General features: G+C 45.6%; 1 protein-coding gene across 1 annotated transcript in view; it reads left to right on the forward strand.

Moving 5' to 3' along the window:
• LOC133356477 (collagen alpha-1(VII) chain-like) overlaps positions 1–19092 on the forward strand; it is a 103319-nt gene that overhangs the window by 28604 nt on the left and 55623 nt on the right. The window contains exons 9-16 of the mRNA XM_061574008.1: positions 6690–6726; positions 7986–8030; positions 10469–10504; positions 11787–11822; positions 12761–12793; positions 13555–13626; positions 15851–15910; positions 16939–16974. Of these exons, the coding sequence (XP_061429992.1) occupies positions 6690–6726; positions 7986–8030; positions 10469–10504; positions 11787–11822; positions 12761–12793; positions 13555–13626; positions 15851–15910; positions 16939–16974 (355 nt within the window). The remainder of the gene's footprint in view (positions 1–6689; positions 6727–7985; positions 8031–10468; positions 10505–11786; positions 11823–12760; positions 12794–13554; positions 13627–15850; positions 15911–16938; positions 16975–19092) is intronic.

Genomic DNA, 19092 nt, shown 5'->3' on the forward strand with positions numbered 1-19092 from the left:
CAAAATGACAGTAGTCGTAGGACTTGCATTGACCTATGAGGGACGGCATTGACCCCGTGACCTGGGCGACATTTTAACTCCCTCGCCCGGTATGAAGGAGTGCGTGGGTTCGATCCCGACCCTGGCGCCTGCTGCTGTACATTTGGAGTTTGCGTGTCTCTCTCTCCCCGTGGTTGCATGGAGTTTTCTGCGTATCCTCCGATTTTTCCTTCTACATTTAGAATCAACGTGCATTTGGAGTATTTGGCTGCTGCACATTTCCACATGCTAAGCCACTTTGTTGAGATATCACTTGTGGCCAGGTCACTTTTTCAAAAAGAGCCATCTAGGCTTAGTGGGCCTCATATGGTCAAATAAAAATAGTAAACAAAAAATACTTTGCGATTGTAATTCCTGCGCTCTGTTCACAGCTCTGCCTCTCCAACTTTAGCAATTACAACAATCGTCCATCATTAAAGATACTCGCTTATATTGTTAATGCTTCTCACACGCGTAGGTGCTGCATATATGACGCATCTCAAAGTTGTATTTTTTTCCATACATTTTAAAAACCTAAATTCTTCCACTCTCAAAGTCTCATTTTAAACTCTTAAGTTTCAGAATGCCTTCTTCGAAAAAGTGTTTTCTGTATTGGTTCCAACTGTTTCCCATTCTCCACGTTAATATCCGTGCAAGCCCAAGCGCGGGTTATTTTTATTCCAGCCTTTCAAAATCTCCACAGAAATCCATTTTCCTCTTTGCTCAAACGCATCGCTCATTATTATTTGCACGACGTCAAGCGTGGGATTCACGACGGATTACCTCCTCGCAAGCTCTCTACCCCCCCCCCCCCGCGCCACTCACCAGAGATAGCCTTCGCATCCCGTTCCTAACACCACACGCTCGGGTCAGTGGCAGCCTCGTGGTCGGGCGGAGACGGGACGAGGCGCATCGAGGGAAAGAGAGGGGTCCTGACAAACCCCGTGACGTCCATGCAGCTGTTTAGATTGTTTTGCTGCTAGACATTTCCACACGATAAGCCACTTTGCTGAGCTATCATTTGTGGCCAGGTCGCTCCCGCTTTTGGCAGCCCAGGTGGTTCTACAGGAGGTCGGGGATTCGATCCCCGACCCTCACGCCTGTATATTTGGAGGCTGCACATTCTGCCCGTGGTCGCGTGGATTTTTGTTTTTTTCTCCAGGTCCTCCGTTCTTTGTTTCCCTCCACATTTTAGAAACGTGCATTTGGATCACTTCGATTGTTTTTGCCGCGATACATTTCCGCACGATGAGCCACTTTGTTGGGCTGTCATTTGTGGCGAGGTCGCTTCTGAAAATAGAAGTTAATACCTCAGTGGGCTTTACCTGGGCAATCGTTGGCTCCGGCTCACCGCGTTGGCTGCCTTCCCAGCCTCTCTGTTGTTCTTCCTCGCGCCTATGAATCATTCTCTCTCTCCGTGGGTGTTCTAACCAGAGCCTCCAATTCTCTCCTTGAAGCCAGCAGCCACCAACAGAAACAAAAGAAGAGCAAGCTGGCAACACCAGTCTACAAAGCGAGCCTTCGTTTTGTTTTTCCCGTCCGGTCCGTGTACTCCAAAGTACCCGTAAACAGGCACTCCTCTCGGTGTTTTTGGTATTGTTTTTGGGATTTTGTTTTTGGGTATTGTTTGCTGTTGAAACTTGCTGACCGGCCCCATGCTGGGCATCTGTGAAACAAAGAGATTTCATAGCTCATCGAGATCCTGCAGTCTTGAATAAATATTCTGATTGAATTATAAAAAATAAATGTTAGAGTACTGAGCAAGAGCCACTTGATATTCTCGGGTTGAATCCAAGCAGACGTCCTCAATTCAACTGGTTCCTCAAGTGCCGCGAATATTGAGCATCAGTCCGGTTTCTAACGAAAGCAGACATCAACGGCAAAACAACCACCGTGATATTAAACATTGTTTTGCACGTACTTTGGCAAACGTTTTTGCGCTGAGGAGTCGTAATATCCTGTTTGTCATTCGACAAACAATCTGACAGCAGAGTTTATCAGATACGTGCGGCCTCTGCTTTGTCAACAATGAAGATCACTTGAAGGACGTTGTTTTTGGTTGAAGTCCCGCCAAGTAATAACCCTTTTCTAGCTCTTCTCTTACACACAGGGTGATGCACTGCTTCCTAAGTGGCGAATGGACTCGTTCCAAAGGACATGACACAGATAGCAAACAATTCTAATGAACCGGTGGTAGTAAATAAAGTAATTGTTACAAGAAAAGTCCTAAAGATTTTAAAAGTTACCTAAAATGGAATGTGTCAAATATGGGCATTGGTTTGACACTGCAGAAACTGCATGAGAGAAAGCATCCATTTGGCAGCAATTACGTTTGAAACTTCCTCTGTGATGTCTTGTAGACGTCTTTTGGAGGTGATACAATTCATTAAACACAGGTCATTTGCGAGCGACTGACTGCGAAAACAACTGCATGGTTAAGCCCTCGCACATTTGAGAACGCGTGTGGTAAATAGGTCTGCCGCCAACTCAGTTGGCAAAGGATATATAGAGAGATTACATTTTTAAATATATACAGTATAAAACCATGATATGAAATCTAAAACAAACGTTAGATCTTGTCACATCTCTCTTACGCAATGTCTCACACCCCCCCTCACCTCAGGGCAGACTTGTCCTTGCCCCTGATGTCTGTGCTCCTGCTGCTGTTTATTGTCTGTGTGGTGAGCGCTCAGCCAATGCCACGAGGAGCCTGGGTTCAAGCCCAGGTTCTTTGCGTACAAGAGAATTTGACTATGTCATCATCATCGTCGTCGTTGGTGGCGGCGGCCATCATCTATCCGCTGCTGGATGAAGGCCTCCCCAAACTGCCGCGACTTCCGATTTCCAAATTAGCGGCGCAGTGGTGACGCTTGTGCGTCACAGCAAGAAGGGCCTGGGATTTAAATCTTGACCTAAAGCTTTGGTGACTGCAGGAATTCATATTCTTTGGGTTTTTCGGTAAAGTCACGTAGATAGAAAAATAAAATAAAACAAAAAATAATAATCTTAATTTTGGAGCTTTCGTGACTGCAGGAATTATTCTTTGGTTTTTTCGGTAAAGTCACGTATAAAAATAAAATAATAAATTAAATAATAGCATACGACGTTTCGATTGCAACACAAGCAATCATCATCAGGTATAATGAAATAGCGACATAGAATATAACCAGAAAACTATAGACAGACATATAAGCAGACAGATATCACCAAGATACATAGAGAGAGCAACCCAGGTACAGAGAGAGGTGATCGTCTCTGTGGGGTGGCCTTAAATAGACAGAGGGGGGCGGAGGCAGAGAGAGGGAGGGGGTAGGGAAAACATGTACATGTCAATGAGTACGAAGGGAGGGGAGTAAGGTAAGCAGGCTTAGAGGGAGACAGAACACACTAAATTAAATAACCTAGCAAAGTATCGAAATGTTATGTAAAACGACACAGAGAGTCGGTCAACACACAACGCATTGCCTGGTCGATTACGTATTTCAAAGATTGCTAAGTTAGAATTTAAGTGTCTGTCTATAGTTTTCTGGTTATATTCTATGTCGCTATTTCATTACACCTGATGATGATTGCTTGTGTTGCAATCGAAACGTCGTATGCTATTATTTAATTTATTATTTTATTTTTATACGTGACTTTACCGAAAAAACCAAAGAATAATTCCTGCAGTCACGAAAGCTCCAAAATTAAGATTGAACCACTTCTACGGGGAAGTTCCAAGTTTACCTTTTTCTCTCTCTCTCTGGGTTTCTTGTTCTCTCTCTCTGCCTGTATATTTAGTGTAATTTTCTCTGTCTACACTCGTTTTGTATCGTTCTTAGGTTCTGCTCTGTCTGTGTGTCTCCGTTCCTCTTTTTTATGTTTTGTCTTTCTTTGGAATTTTCACACTTAAATTCTAACTTAGCAATCTTTGAAATACGTAATCGACCAGGCAATGCGTTAATTGTGTGTTGACCGACTCTCTGTGTCGTTTTACATAACATTTCGATACTTTGCTAGGTTATTTAATTTAGTGTGTTCTGTCTCCCTCTAAGCCTGCTTACCTTACTCCCCTCCCTTCGTACTCATTGCCATGTACATGTTTTCCCTACCCCCTCCCTCTCTCTGCCTCCGCCCCCCTCTGTCTATTTAAGGCCACCCCACAGAGACGATCACCTCTCTCTGTACCTGGGTTGCTCTCTCTATGTATCTTGGTGATATCTGTCTGCTTATATGTCTGTCTATAGTTTTCTGGTTATATTCTATGTCGCTATTTCATTATACCTGATGATGATTGCTTGTGTTGCAATCGAAACGTCGTATGCTATTATTTAATTTATTATTTTATTTTTATACGTGACAACAAGAGGTAATTTGTGTGGCGATGGGCAAGATAGGTTCAAAGAATATCGCAAAAATAACTAAAAACTACGACGTTTCGATCGCTACGCAAGCGTTCGTCATCAGGAAGAAAAAAGAGTGGGTTTATTCTCGACTCGGGTGCCTTTCTGTATTTTTACATTTTTACACTCTCCCCTTGTTCCTCCCATAGTTAAAAAACCAGACACACACACAAAGTAATGAGCGTTGTCCAAACATCCCAGACCCCAAAAACAATCGCCTGCAAATTACTCAGTTGGGATCGCACACGGGACAACATCGCCCTCTTCTGCCAAAACTTGGCTGGACCCTCGTAAGAATAGCCTTTGAGACTCGGTGAGGCTTTCGGGGTCAACAATTGCACGCACACAACAAATCCACCTTGCTCCACCACGTGAACTCATTTCATCGCTCCATCTCCCCTCGGCGCACGTCCTCGCGGATACCTTCCGTCGACTTGTTGGCATTCATCTTGGTTCTTTCGGTAAAGTCACGTAGAAGGGAAATAAAATAATAAAAATAAAAACATAATAAGATAAAATTCTCACTGTGAGAATTTTATCTTATTAATAAAAATAAAAACATAACAAGATTAAATTCTCACTGTGAGATAAAATTCTCACTGTGAGAATTCTCACTGTGAGAATTTTATCTTATTATTTTTTTATTTTTTTTTATTTCCCTTCTGCGTGACTTTACCGAAAGAACCAACAAGATGAATCCCTGCAGTCACGAACCATTTAAATCGAAAAATTGTTGCCATTCGTCCCTCCGTGCGACGTTGTTCTGGACTGGCCCACTGCCCCGTAAATTATCATCATCTCCCTGCGCTCTCGAATCCGCGTGCTCCTCTCTCCGTCTCTCGTGTTAATCCAAGAGAGTGTGTCTCTCTTCCTCCCCCGTTTGTTTTTTTGCAACTCGACACACGCAGCGTGGTCAGAGGTGCGCACGTTCCAACAAAAATAATCCATCCCTTCAGATTGTACTCAGATTGTAAATGTTGTGGCTTTGCTCTCCAACCCTGTACTAGTAACGAATTGGCACGTTCTGTTTACGTGACAAACCTTACTAATTGGCTATGTCGGGTGGTGGCGGGTTTAACGACACATTTATTTTTACACGATCAAAAAAAAACCTGTATTATGTATAATCCATCACTTGTTGGATGGATTTAAATGATGGATGATGATGATGATGATGGTGATGGGTCAAGCGTCGAATTGTTTAAGGTTATAGAAGTAACCCGAATGTAATCCTTCCCTTTATTATTGAGACTAATTAGTTGGTGATTCTGCTTCTGCAGCATTGGCAGTAGTGCACAAGCACAATTTAAAACAACAACAACAAAATCTCAACAAATTCGCCAACAACACTGCCTTTAAAAGACAAAGTGCATAATTGGTTGACGTTTCGACCCCTTCTTCAGAGTACACAATTTCACAGACAATGGAGGGAGCTAGCGAGGTCACATTAAGGCCCCCTTCTCTCCCTATTGGCGGTTTTTCTTCACGTTTATGTTCACTGACTCGACGAACCTTCTGATTCAATATTCAAAGTTGAAGTGTCTCCGTGATTGAATGACTGCGGGCCACATTGGAGCTCTGTCGGTGGAAATTCCGCATTACTATGGCAGTATTAGGGGCGCCATGGTGGACGGATGTTAACTTCCTCACCTGGTATACAGGAGATCGTGGGTTCGATCTCGACCCTGACACCTGTATAATTGGAGTTTGCGTGTCTCTCTCACACCGTGGTCGCATGGATTTTTCTGCGGGTCCTCCGGTTTTTCCCTCCACATTTAGAAACAATGCGCTTCGAGTAGTTGGCTGCTGTAAATTTCCACGTGATAAGCCACTTCGTTGAGATATCATTTGTGATAGCCAGGTCGCTTCTGAAAAATAGCTCTACTGTATAGCTCAGTTGGGCCTTGCCTTGTAAAAAATAAAATACATACATGAATACAGAATGTATATTGGTAACCACTTTGGGCTTCCCACAAAACCGACCCCGGTGCAATGATGGTGTCTTCGGGAATTGAACTCGTGACCTTTTGATTGTGACTGTTTCTTCATCGCAGGAGTGTACTTTATTTTTAGTTTGTTGTTCTTCCCCACACCTCCGGCTACGTACGGTGCGAAATAAAGTTCAACGTACATATGGGTCATGTTTGCAAATGACTCTATCCTGGTCTCACCTGGTTAAATACGTCAATAAGTAACTTGATGCTTGTATGCCTGTCTGACCACAGTGTCACTGGGTCAGACGGTGTGTGTGTGTGTCCTTGCGTAATGTTTTTCTTTGCCACTTTCTAGGGGGACAGAGGCGCGTCAGGTCCCTATCGGACCAAAGGTAAAGAGTGAATATCAAACTGCATCTCATTCTGATTCACATCGTCATCTGACCACATCGCCCAGAAATCTCATTTTCTCATCACATCTCCGTGCACTCCTCTCCTTCAACAACTTCACCGGCGTCCTGTCTATCGCCGCTATCTCTTTAAATTGCTCACCTTCGTTTGCAAAGCTTTGCATTGACTGCCCCCCCACCCTCACCTCTCTCTTCTCATTTCCTTATATGTACCATCACGCCCGCTCCGATCACAAGCTGCCAATCTTCTTGCTGTGCCGTCTCCACCCTGCGCCAAATCTCGCTTTCGCTCCTTCTCCTAGCTTGCCCCCTTCCACCGGGAAAAAAACTCCCCATCCAAATCCGACTCTCCGCCTCGCTTTCCCCTTTTCGCACTGCCCTCAGGTCCCGTGTTTGTTTCCTCTATTGCCTTTTCCCTTCCTCTTCCACCACCCCTACCAGCACCATCTAAAGCCTCCACCTCGCTCTCTCCACCCTAGTCACAACCCCATCCCTTATTTTGCCATTTAGTACCGTAGTCGGTAAGCAATTATCAAGCGCATTGGTGAAAGACGCTTTATAAATCCGAAATAGAATATAATGGTGGAAATTCCACATTCCCGTGTCAGGGACCATTCTATCCGCGAAACAACTGCTGTTCACTTACCGCTAAATGTTACTCATGGCGCGTGCCGAGTATCGGTTATTTACAATTTGTTAGCATTATTTTATTTTTTTATCAGAATATTCTATTAGACTGGGGGAATCCAATGTGCTATGAAACGGCAGCAGACGTCGCTGTACAAACGAGACAACATGAACCAGAAATAATGCCGTAGAGTTGGACAAACAAAATATTGATTCTTCAATTGATCTGCGATTATAGGTTTGTGACGATGTAATCAAATCAACCAGTTAGGTTAGACTTGAGTCATCCCCCCCCCCTCCGTCAGGAATTGAACTCGTGACTTTGCCAGCCGAGCGCTCTCACCACCCCATCGCACCACAGCCATGGACAGACAAAACAAAGCCGAGCAACGTAATGAAGATTAGCCGCGATCTAATTAATCTTAATGTAAGTTCATTGAAATTCATTTCGGTGGCCTCGGTTAAATATATGAGCGAGACCAAAGTGGTCACAGTGGGACTCTGTTGCAAAGTGAGTTAATTAATTTGATTAAGGCAGATTGCTTGCAGGTGTGCCTCTGTCTGGGCCATGAGCGTTTACCCAGAGTCCCTTTCTCGGTTTTTTTTCTTTCCAGGGAGAATCGGGGATTCCAGGACCCCAAGGACCTCAAGGACTTGCAGTGAGTGACATCATCATCGTCATGATTAGCAGCAAAATCATCATCGTCGTTACTAGTAACAGGATCATCATAATTGCTATCAGCATTAATCATCAGTAGCAGCAGCATCATCGATACGATAGGTATCGTCATGATTAGCAGCAACATCATCATCATTATTGTCACAGCATCATCATCATCAATCATTAGTTGCACGAGCATTATTGATACGATAGGTATCATCATCATTGCCATCATCAATGTTATCATCAGGAGCATCATTACTATGATTCACATCATACATCAATTATCATTGGCATCATCATCATCATTACTATTATTTTCGGCAACCACGGTGTCATCAACACCATCAACAACATCATTGTTCGTAATTAAATTAACATAACCATCATCATAATTGTTTTTTTACCCTTCTATCTGGCAACAAAACTGACACCTTTTTTACAGGGAGTCACGTTTGCATAGACCACAATACCTGCAGTCATAATGCAAACAAAAAACATAACTCTGATAATGTGCACTGTCCTTGAAGATGATTGGTCCACACCCGAGACAGCTTTCCTTAGAGCCTAGTCTCACATGGGTTGGACCAGATGACGCCAAAAGGCGCACTAATGGTGTAAATGTGTAATGCGGGCGTAAATGGGCAGGGCGGACCAGACGATCCGAGAGGGAGGAGTCAGGGTCACGTGGGGGAGAAGTTATAGCGGGGAGACAGGAAGCCATCTGGGTCAGTCGAGGGAGTGAAGGGTGGTGAACACGTTGGGTTGTCGCCGTGCCTCAGCCTGGTGGCTGAGGGGCTCATGACGGCGCCAGCCAGCGGGGTGGAAGAGAGTTGGGGATAGAGCTGAGGTTGGAGATGGCGAGATAGCCACAGAGGCCACGTAGGGCTGAGGTTGGAGATGGCGAGATAGCCACAGAGGCCACGTAGGGCTGAGGTTGGAGATGGCGAGATAGCCACAGAGGCCACGGAGGGCTGAGATTGGGGAGTGGCGAGATCGCCACACACGGTAAGACTCGGCACCGCCGGCCAGCGGTGACCGAGCACGGAGGAACAGGGAGCAGCGGTGGAGCTGCTGTGAGAGCAGTCGGAGGGCTGCACCAAGAACCTGCAGAGGAGCTGCAGGAGCGCGGAAGGCTACGGGAGCGAAGGCAGCTGTGGAGCTGCCAAGTAGAGAGTCTCAGGAGGAGTGCCGTGTGGGAAGAGAATACGAACCCAAATAAAGGACACGGAGACAGAACCAGGGTCGAGTCCTTTATTACAAATGCAAAACCATCATCCTTAACGTGCTTCATATGACCGTTATCTTCATCATTGGCACCATCATTCTAATCATAACAATAATCATCGTCAGCAGACAATCTTGAGACTTCTCCCACATAGGATCTAACGACTCTCAAAAGCCCAAGCAAATGGGGTCAGAAACCCATTTGCTGTACTGCAATCCATCCACCACCGCCGCCACAGAACCCAGCAAGTTAAGCGCCTCGCCTTACACAACAACCATCTCCGCTTAATCTGTAAATCTCGCCTCTAAAGCACCGCGCGACAGAAGCTGTTACTTTGTCAAATTAGGTCATTTAAACACGAAAGATATGTTCTCCGAGTTTAAATGTCTGATGAGGTCTCGGTAATATATGCTTGGCAATGTTACGTGATCTTCATAGGCACTTAGCAAGATGTGAAGTTTCACTAGTTCCTGGCTTAATCATTTTTACTCTATTATTTAAATGTATGACACTCGGTTTTAACGTGACATTATTGCCTTTGCATTCCTGTCACGCACATTGTGGGCGAGTGGTTGCTCGGTCAATGGCCAGGGTCAACGGCGGCGTGGTGTATTCCGCAAATATGCCCGACTGTGAGGGCGGGCACAATCCGGCGTGAGTAGGTTAGACGTCGAGTTTTATAAGGGCACCACGGGGTGACCAGCCCTTCCCCACCCTCCCCTCCCCACCCTTCCCCTCCCCACCCTCCCCTCCCCACCCTTCCCCTCCCCACCCTCCCCTCCCCACCCAGCCCATCCCCACCCTCCCCTCTCCACTCAGCCCCACCCCTCCCATTTTTGGATGCACGACGGACGTACGGACTAACACAATAATCCCCTGTGGGCTGGTGTAACCAGGAGGTTCCTATCAGTAAAACCTTGGATATCTTACGCTGCGGGGAGGAGAGATGGTACAAAAAGAGTAAGCCCTATGATCTCGTCGACCTGAAGTTCACTTTCTGGCTTGCATCATTGGCGAGTGATACCTAAGCCAGTCCTGGAATGGCCCTAACTAGACCTGACCTTCATTGAGTATCGAATGAGTTTGCGTGAACGTCGCCCATTAATTATGCACGCATTGCAGCCGGGTAGTGAAGCCAGTTCGAGATGTAACATACCTCGAGACTTTTAAAATGTCATTTTTTTTTCTTCATTAATCTCTTTCTTCAGGGTCTGCCAGGCCCTGCTGGTCCTCGTGGTGAAAAAGTAAGTTGATGACGAGAACACAAATCACAAGCACAATTTTTGTCAATTCAGGAACTGAAGAATAACCGAATCTTGGGACATCGTGCGATTCGTTCAGTGTCCCGGAAGCGTCTTCAGGAACGAAAATTTCAAAAGTGGAAATTGGGTTCTTGGAGATGCTCGGAAGCACGTGGGGCCGAAACGTCGGACATTGTGCCGAGCAGCACGCGCAATCCAACCCGAAAACACAGCAGAGAGCTCGACAGCACAGCTGCGAAACATTTACAAAGCCTTGACAACATTTTATGAATTCGTAATTTTCTCCTAACATGTATTGTGTTTGCTCCTGTTTTTGTATTTTAAAAAGTACACGTGTGTAAATTATTTAAATACAATCTAATTGAGGATCTCCATGCTCAAATGAGCGCAGGGATGCACCCATCCTCAGTTGATCGTCTTCTTATTCTTCCTTCATAGGGCAAGGTGACATTTTACAACGCTATTTGTACTCTACATCGAGGCCATTAAGCAGTTCAGTTGCCTCTGTGGAGAGCTTGGTGGACTCAGATTGGCGGTGCAAGGGGGCAATGTGGGAATAGGTGACACATGGCCTGTGGATCGGCGGTGCAGGGAGGTACTTGTGCTGGATCACGTGATCCACAGTCCAGCTCTGGTGACCACAGAAGTCGCATTAGGGAATGTGCTTAATGTTCTATTGATGGAGTAGGTGATTGCCTCTGCCATTACCCTGTTCCATTGGCTGATCCTGAACCAGTGGTGGATATTCCGCATCGCCACGACTGGATGGGGATAACCAATAAGGACAAATAATGGTCATCCAAAGGGTGAAAGGATTAAAAAAATAATCTGCTTATATATGCGTATAATGTCACGCATAGGATTACAGCTGCTGACGTCTTCCTTAAGTGGTTCTCATTTTTAGCAACTCTGTTGGGATGATGAGCCAAAGTGAATCCTTATGCGGGATTCAAACTCTTGAGATTCCAACTGCCCTGAGTGCTCTAACCACAAACAACTCCACCTGGCCCAGTGCAATTATCTTAAAATATTAATCATTTAACAGCACCCCCCCCCCCCGTCCCCACCCCATTTGCCATACTGTGCGACAAATTGAAATATACTTTTTTTAAATTTAACGAAAAATGTATTTCCAAAATTAGCATTGTCATACAAAAAGAATCGTTCCGTTCTAGAAATTCATTTCGCAGTTGCACATTTCTGTGACCCGTATTAAAAAAATAGATTCCATTGTGAATGAAAAATGTTGTTTGGATATTTTCAGGGATCGTTGGGTTTTCCTGGAGAACCTGGCCCAACGGTAAGTTTGCACCGTACAACACAAACATTCTTGCTGCAATAACATTCCACTCGTCACTTCCCTTGCCATCAACCAGGGGCGTCGCGAGATGTTAACTACCTCGCTTGGTATACAGGAGGTCGTGAGTTTGATCCGACCCTGACGCTTGTTTATTTTGAGTTTGCATGTTCTCCCCGTTATTGTAAGGATTTTTCTCCGGGTCCTCCAGTTTTTCCCTCCACATTTAAAATCAACATGCATTTTAGATAAATTTGCCTGCTATGCATTTCCACGTCAGCCAGCTATCAACTGTGGCCAGGATGCTTCTGAAAAATAACCATATAGCTCAGTCGGCCTTACCTGATGAAATGAAAATATGGTTGAGTTCATTTTTTAGTTTCAATCTTCCACAGATTTCAAGGCATTGAGACCAACTGACCTCAAATATTAGATGTTTTAAAAGTCCACAAACCAAAACCATTTCACAATCAATCAAGCGTGGAGCTGTGTTCACCTCCCTATTTACAGGCCCAAGCCAGTGGTGGAAATTCCACATTCCTATGACAGGGAACGAATCCAGCCACATTTTAAAATAGCAATTTACCTCCAACGTGAACAATGTGCGTGTCTGTGAGGGGGGACCGGTGGCGCAGTGGCTAGCGCACTACGCAACGAAGCCGGCGACCCGAGTTCGATTCCCGCTCAACAACCAGTAACAATGTCGGCGAATATTTGGACGTGTCCTGGGCCTGCCATAGGTCAACTCAGCCTTAAATCTTTACCGAGCGCTGTGTGTCAAAAAAAAAACATCAGCAGCAGCACTAGGGAAGACAAAGGTGTGGCGTTGGCCACCCAACAGTCTGTTGTTGAGGCTATACGGGATGGATCTTGTCTTTGGTTGTCTCTGAAGTGATGCATGTGGTGTTGAGCTCATTATGGTTTGTGTTTATTTGCTGCAGATAGCTGGGCTACCCGGTGCCAGAGGGGAGAAGGTGAGAGACGCTCCGGGTTCTGTTGTGCCAACTCTATTATGGCGGAGGTGTAGGCGCGCACTCGCTGGTGTGCGTGTGTGCGCGTGTGTGCACGTGTGTACTTGTGCATGTGTGCGCGTGTGTGCACGTGTGTGCACGTGTGCGCGTTGCGTGTGCGTATGCGGGAGCCTTGCCGGCTGTCGTAGGTGCTCGCCTAACAGCGTTGCCCCCCCCCCCTAACGTTCTGTACGGCTATGAGAGGGGTGGGGGGGGGAGTGCGCATGCACGTCATGTCAGTCAATTTACGTGTGACACCTGTGGCCGGTAAATTTTGTTCACGTGGCCACAAAAGTGCGCACGCGCCCAGCCCGGCTCAAGTGCCGTGGCGACGTTACCGGCGCTCGTTGGCGATCGGCGTTTTGTTTCATCTTCTTGGTTCTTTCGGTAAAGTCACGTAGAGGGGAAATAATAAAATAATAAAAATAAAACATAATAAGAACAGGTCTGTCGGAAAGACAGACCTGTTCTTCACCTGAGGACGGCTGCTTACGTTGTGGCCGAAACGTCGTGAGAATTATTTTATTATGTTTTATTTTTATTATTGTATTATTTCCCTTCTACGTGACTTTACCGAAATAACCAAGAAGATGAATCCCTGCAGTCACGAAAGCTTTAAATCGGCGTTTTGGTTGCCACCGTGGCCGTTGTTGTTGTGTGCATGCGTTAATGTGCACGTGTGCGTGCGTGTGCGTGTGTGTGCGTGCCATCGTGCGTGCGTGTAGGGTGACATTGGTTTGCCCGGGCCCCTGGGTCCCAAAGGGGAGAAAGGTGAAGCGGGAGAGAGGGGAGAAAAGGTGACACTCTTTTTATTTAAACTTCTGCATCCGAAGCTCAGACACGATACTCCCTTACGCTCCCAGCGTATGACAATTAATAATTATTAATTGTCTCTACAAAAGGCGGTCTATGTTGCACCATCAACACGCACGCACAAATGCAAGCAAAACACAAACATCGCCACAGTCATACATACAAAGATAAAGGCAAAGATCCTCTGTAAAGCCTTTAACAGGCTATCGGGGCAAGTGCTGTTCGCGAGCACCTACGAAGGCCAGCACGGCATATGGATGGGGTGGGTGGCCAGCATCACGCCCGGCCGTCTTGTCTCCCTAATGGCGATGTTCACACACCGCGCCAAGTACTCGTTTGAGGCTGAGTCGACCTAGGGGAGGAGGCCCAGGACCGGTTCAGATAATCGGCACTGGTGTCGGGCCGTGAGTGGGAATCGGGTTCGTAACGCAGCGCGCGAACCGCTACACTAACCGCAGGCGCACACACACGTACACGTGTGTGTGCGCACGTTTATGTACGTACACATGAAAATGCATCTCTTGCAATTACTCTGATTTGAAAATAGATGTTTCAAAGAGCGGCATTTTCAGTTTCAGCGTGTTTTTGCACAATTCCTACCTATTTGCAACACACGTACGATGTCCGTGCGTGCTTCCTAACGTAATTGTGTCTGTTGACGCGAAAGTACGCTGCTCTTTTAAAACAGGTAATTTCGTTGGAACACGTTAATGTGTTATTCTATATGCCATCCCAATTGCATTACACTTTAATTAAGAGATCCCTTCTCTATCTGTCTGCTTTGCAAGACTATAGTCTTGAAACCTTGCTGGAGTTGTCAAAGTAAACTCTTTCTATTTGTTTATTGTCTACGATTTGCGTCGATTGCACATACATCTCTAATGCCCTAGTGTTGCTCTTTCACAGGCCTTTGTGTATATATATATTTTGTAGGCGATGAAGCGAATGAAAAATGTGGTCATGTTGGTAATTATCGCGTTTGCTGTTGGTGGTGGTGGTGGTGCCGATTCCCACCCATGGCCACCAACACCGGTGACGATTATCTGAACCGGTCCTGGGCCTCCCCTAGATCGACTCGGCCTCAAATGAGTACCTGGCGCGGTGTGTAGTCAACATCGCCACTGGGGAGACAAAGACGGCATGGGCATAGTTCTGGCCACCCACCCCCCTCGTGTGCCATGCCGGCCTTTATAGGTGCTCGCGAACAGCACTTGCCCCAACAGGCTATATGGAGGATATTTGTCTTTGGTGATTATGGCGATGATCATTTTGATATTGCCACTGCTGCTGATACTGCTGTGGATGAAGATGATGATAATTTTGTAACTGCCAATTATAATGATCATGTTTCTCGTGGTTATGATGATACTATATAAAATATTCTATAAACTTTTCATTGGTCACATCGTAACTCACTTGCGATGATGACATCGATAGGAATGATGGCACTAATTATGTTGTTGTTCCACTTGAATATCCCATGATTTAGAACCGCTTTTTGTGTTTAGTTTTTCATCCCCACCGCCGCACCTCCGATAAGCACGGTTGGCTACGTACGGTGTGAAAGAAGTTCAACGTACATTAATACATTTAAAACGTGTACTTGAGTACATTGTTTGGTGTTGCTGCTGCATTGGCGGTGGTGCACAAACAACAAACAACTCAACACGCTCCTCAACAATAACACCGTGTGTGGCCATGAAAGGAAACATTATATTCACTGCCGACGTTTCGGGTCATGGTCCTTCTTATTAGCAAATAAAACAAAAATATTGCGAAATAGAAGGGCCATTGCCTGAAACGTCACCTGTTATATATGTAGAAATATGTTTCAGGCCACAGTATTATTGACACGTGTTGAGTTTGATGTTTTAACTATACCCAATATCCAATATTGAGGTTTACTTAAATCAACAATCATCACAAAATGTGATGGCTTGATATTTTATCCCAATATATACATAATTGAGGATGTAATGTAAAATGATGATGATGATGATACCACACAGTCGATGCAAAGAATGGCGCTGCATTTATAATGATGAAGATTCCGGCAGCAGGGGCCAAACATTTTGATATGCATTGAAATGTAAAATCCATTTTTAACAGGCAGGCTTAAGAGCCATCGCCTCTCCTGGGAAGCCAATGATTATGAATGAAGGCAATCATCCCTCCACCCACTCACGCCGATGCTCTATTTATTTCCAGGGCGTAACAGGGCTTGGTGTCCCTGGTCAGCCTGGGTCAAAGGGAGAGAACGGAGAAAGGGTGAGAATGGTCCCTTAAATTCTTGTTTATTTCACGTTACGTATTGCACGCCACGCGGCTGTGGCGGTGAGCACGCCGCACTATAAACCCAGCAACCTCGGTTAGATTCCCACGAAGTTTCGCTGCTAGGCAATGTCTGAACTGCTGTCTGCTCCCTCATCTTCATCAAACTCGCCAGCGTGGTGAAGTATGGCCAAACACCACCACGACTATTGTGTGCGCAGCCCTTCATCCCGCCCGTGGATTGACACACACCTATAAGTAAATTATTGTTCATTGCAACATCACGTAGGCGTATACCAATGCGTTCAAACTCATGATTACAACTCGCAATACATGCTTGGAATCATGATTCGCAAGAATCAGTCATTTGCGATGTATGCAGTGCCGGATTATCCTGGCAGCACAAGTAGCTACATATGTAGTTACACGTGTAGTAGTAGTAGCTGCTACACGTGTAGTAGTAGCTACACATGTAGTTACACGTGTAGTAGTAGCTGCTACACGTGTAGTAGCTACACATGTTGCTACGGGCCCCGCACTTTCAAGGGCCCTGTGCTAAATGCTTTCAAGCTATCAATTCCGGTTCAGTGATTCTGCACTTGCTCTATTACTATAGTACGATACCGCCTTTAACTATTATGAAAGACTGGGTGTTTAAAGTCAGAAATTTGTCGTATTATCTGGCTGTATAGGGAATGAAAGCATGCATTTACTTGACTATGCAAGTAAAACATTTGTGTTTTAATATTTATGTGTTTTTAAAAATGTAGGGTCCCTTTATAACATATGCTACAGACCCAGCACTAGCTTAATCCGGCACTGGATGTATGTATTTAATTTACTTTGAAATTTCTTTCGCACCGTTACGTAGCCAACCGTTCCAATCGGGAGGTGTGAAATGTATGAAGGTTATATCTATATTTTTCCTGAGAAAAATGTAAGGTGATTGAGATTTCGAGTCTCACGCATTTGCATGGGTCCTGTTATGTTGTTGTTATGATCTAAAGAGTTTTGTTTAATTGCAGGGTAACGTTGGACTGTCTGGCAGGCCAGGTGACAAGGTAAGTGACATTTAAACAGTGCACTCGCCATGACTCACGGTGAGTTTGAACACACATCAAAGTCAGGCAGTTATGTGCTGATGGTAAATGTATTATTTCCATTAAGGCCATGGTTCAGACACCAATTTACCACCAGATGCTGGAGTTGATTCCAGGTCTCTTGGATTATGAACTCTGTGACACACATTTACAAGCCACACACGGTGGCGCCGACAACTACACTGCCGCTCCACACAATTTACGCAGAGACAAAGATACCCCGTATAGCCTTGGCAGACTGTAGGGGCAATTGCTGTTGGTGAGTAGCACCTATGAAGGCTGGCACAGTGCACGAGGGGGTGGGTGGCCAACACCAAGCCCGGCCGCCTTTGTCTTCCCAGTACTGATTGTACACTGCACCAAGTACTCATTTAAGACTGAGTCAACCTAGGGGAGGCCCAGGACTGGCTCAGACAATTGCCACCGGTGTTGACCGTGAGCGGAAATCGAACTCGGCTCGCTGAGTTCGTAGCGCAGTGTGCTAACCGCTACACTACCGCTCCCCACACATGATACACACATGATACATAGACACACACACAGAGACACATACACCCTTATCCGAATAAGCTTTCTAGATTGTAAAGGCAAATGTAATCAGAGAGCACCTGTTAATTCAGACTTTCACGACGTGACGATTGCAAACGCATGCACACACACACACGCACACATCTGCGTGTACACACGTGCACACATTCGCACGCTCCTGCGTACACAGAGGTAAACACGCATGCATGCGCGCGAGCACACACACACACTACTGTCAGTGTCTTAACCGGAGGGAGCAATGATGGATCGTTTTGTTTAAAAATTTGCAGAACGATTGTAATTAAATGCTGCCTGGGCCAGGATGTAAGTCAGGAGCAGAGTAATTCTTGGAACGGGGGAATTCCCCCCAAGGGGGAACGACCGTGAATCTCACGGTGGGATGTGTGAGTGTGTGCACACGATGTGCATAGTACACACTAGGTCGACTCAGCCCCAAACGAGCACCCGGTGCGGTGTGCAAACATCGCCACTGGGTAGACAAAGGCAGTCCGGCGTGGTGCAGGCCACACGCCCCCTCGTTTGCCGTGCTGGCCTTCATAGCTGCTCGCTAACAGCACTTGCCCCGACACATTGTTAAGGCTATACGGGGGATCTTTGTCTGTGTAGTTGCTAACAGCATCTGCCCAAACAGTCGTTGTAGGCTGTATGGGAGATGTGTGTCCTTGTTTTTTTTTGTGTGTGTCTCTATATCTACATATGTGTCCCTATTTGCCAGTGTATTTTGCCGGTGACTAGTGTATATGCAATTCTTCTGTCTAAAATATAATGACTCCGATCTATTTATGTCTGCACCTGTCTCTTCATGTCACCCATCTTTTCTATGTCTGTCCAACTGTGTCTCTCGACATGCCTCTATCACTGCACCCATCTGTCTCTGTGTGTGTTGGCATCCAACAACACCGCTACCCACTTTCACATCAGTCTGTTGGTGTCTGTCTATGTCTGTTCACATCTGTCCCACCTTCAGCTGAGCTAAGCCTGTCCACCAGAATCTGTCTTTGTCGCAACAAGTATCTGTGTATTGTCTCTCTATATCATGATAACATCCAGTCTGTGTGTCTGTGGTCGTGTATAATGTTGCATCTTGCTGGACATCTGTGAAAAAGAGACTTCATACGTAGCTCATCAGATTCCTCCTGGCTAAATACAAATTGTGAATAAATACAGATTTTGAATACTACACCCATCTCTCTGTGGCTTTCGGTCTGTCTCTGTTTGTGTCTATATATACGTGTATATGTTGAACTTATTTCGCACCGTACGTAGCCAACCGTGCTAATCACTGATTAAAACAAGTTTACTACCGGATATGACCTTATGGAACAAAAATCATGGACATTGACATAGGAATATTCTTTGGGTCTTTCTATAAAGTCACGTGTAATTTGCGTGTCCCTCCCTCCCCGTGTTCGTGTGGATTTTTCTCCGGTTTTTCCCTCCACGTTTAGAATCGTGAGTTTAGAGTATTTGGCTGCCGCTATAGTTCCACGTGATGATGAGCCACTTTGTTGAGCTATCATCTGTGGCCAG

The sequence above is a fragment of the Lethenteron reissneri genome, chromosome 54 (assembly GCF_015708825.2).
Source record: "Lethenteron reissneri isolate LAM-NWPU_2019-01 chromosome 54, ASM1570882v1, whole genome shotgun sequence".
NCBI classification, from domain to species: domain Eukaryota; kingdom Metazoa; phylum Chordata; class Hyperoartia; order Petromyzontiformes; family Petromyzontidae; genus Lethenteron; species Lethenteron reissneri.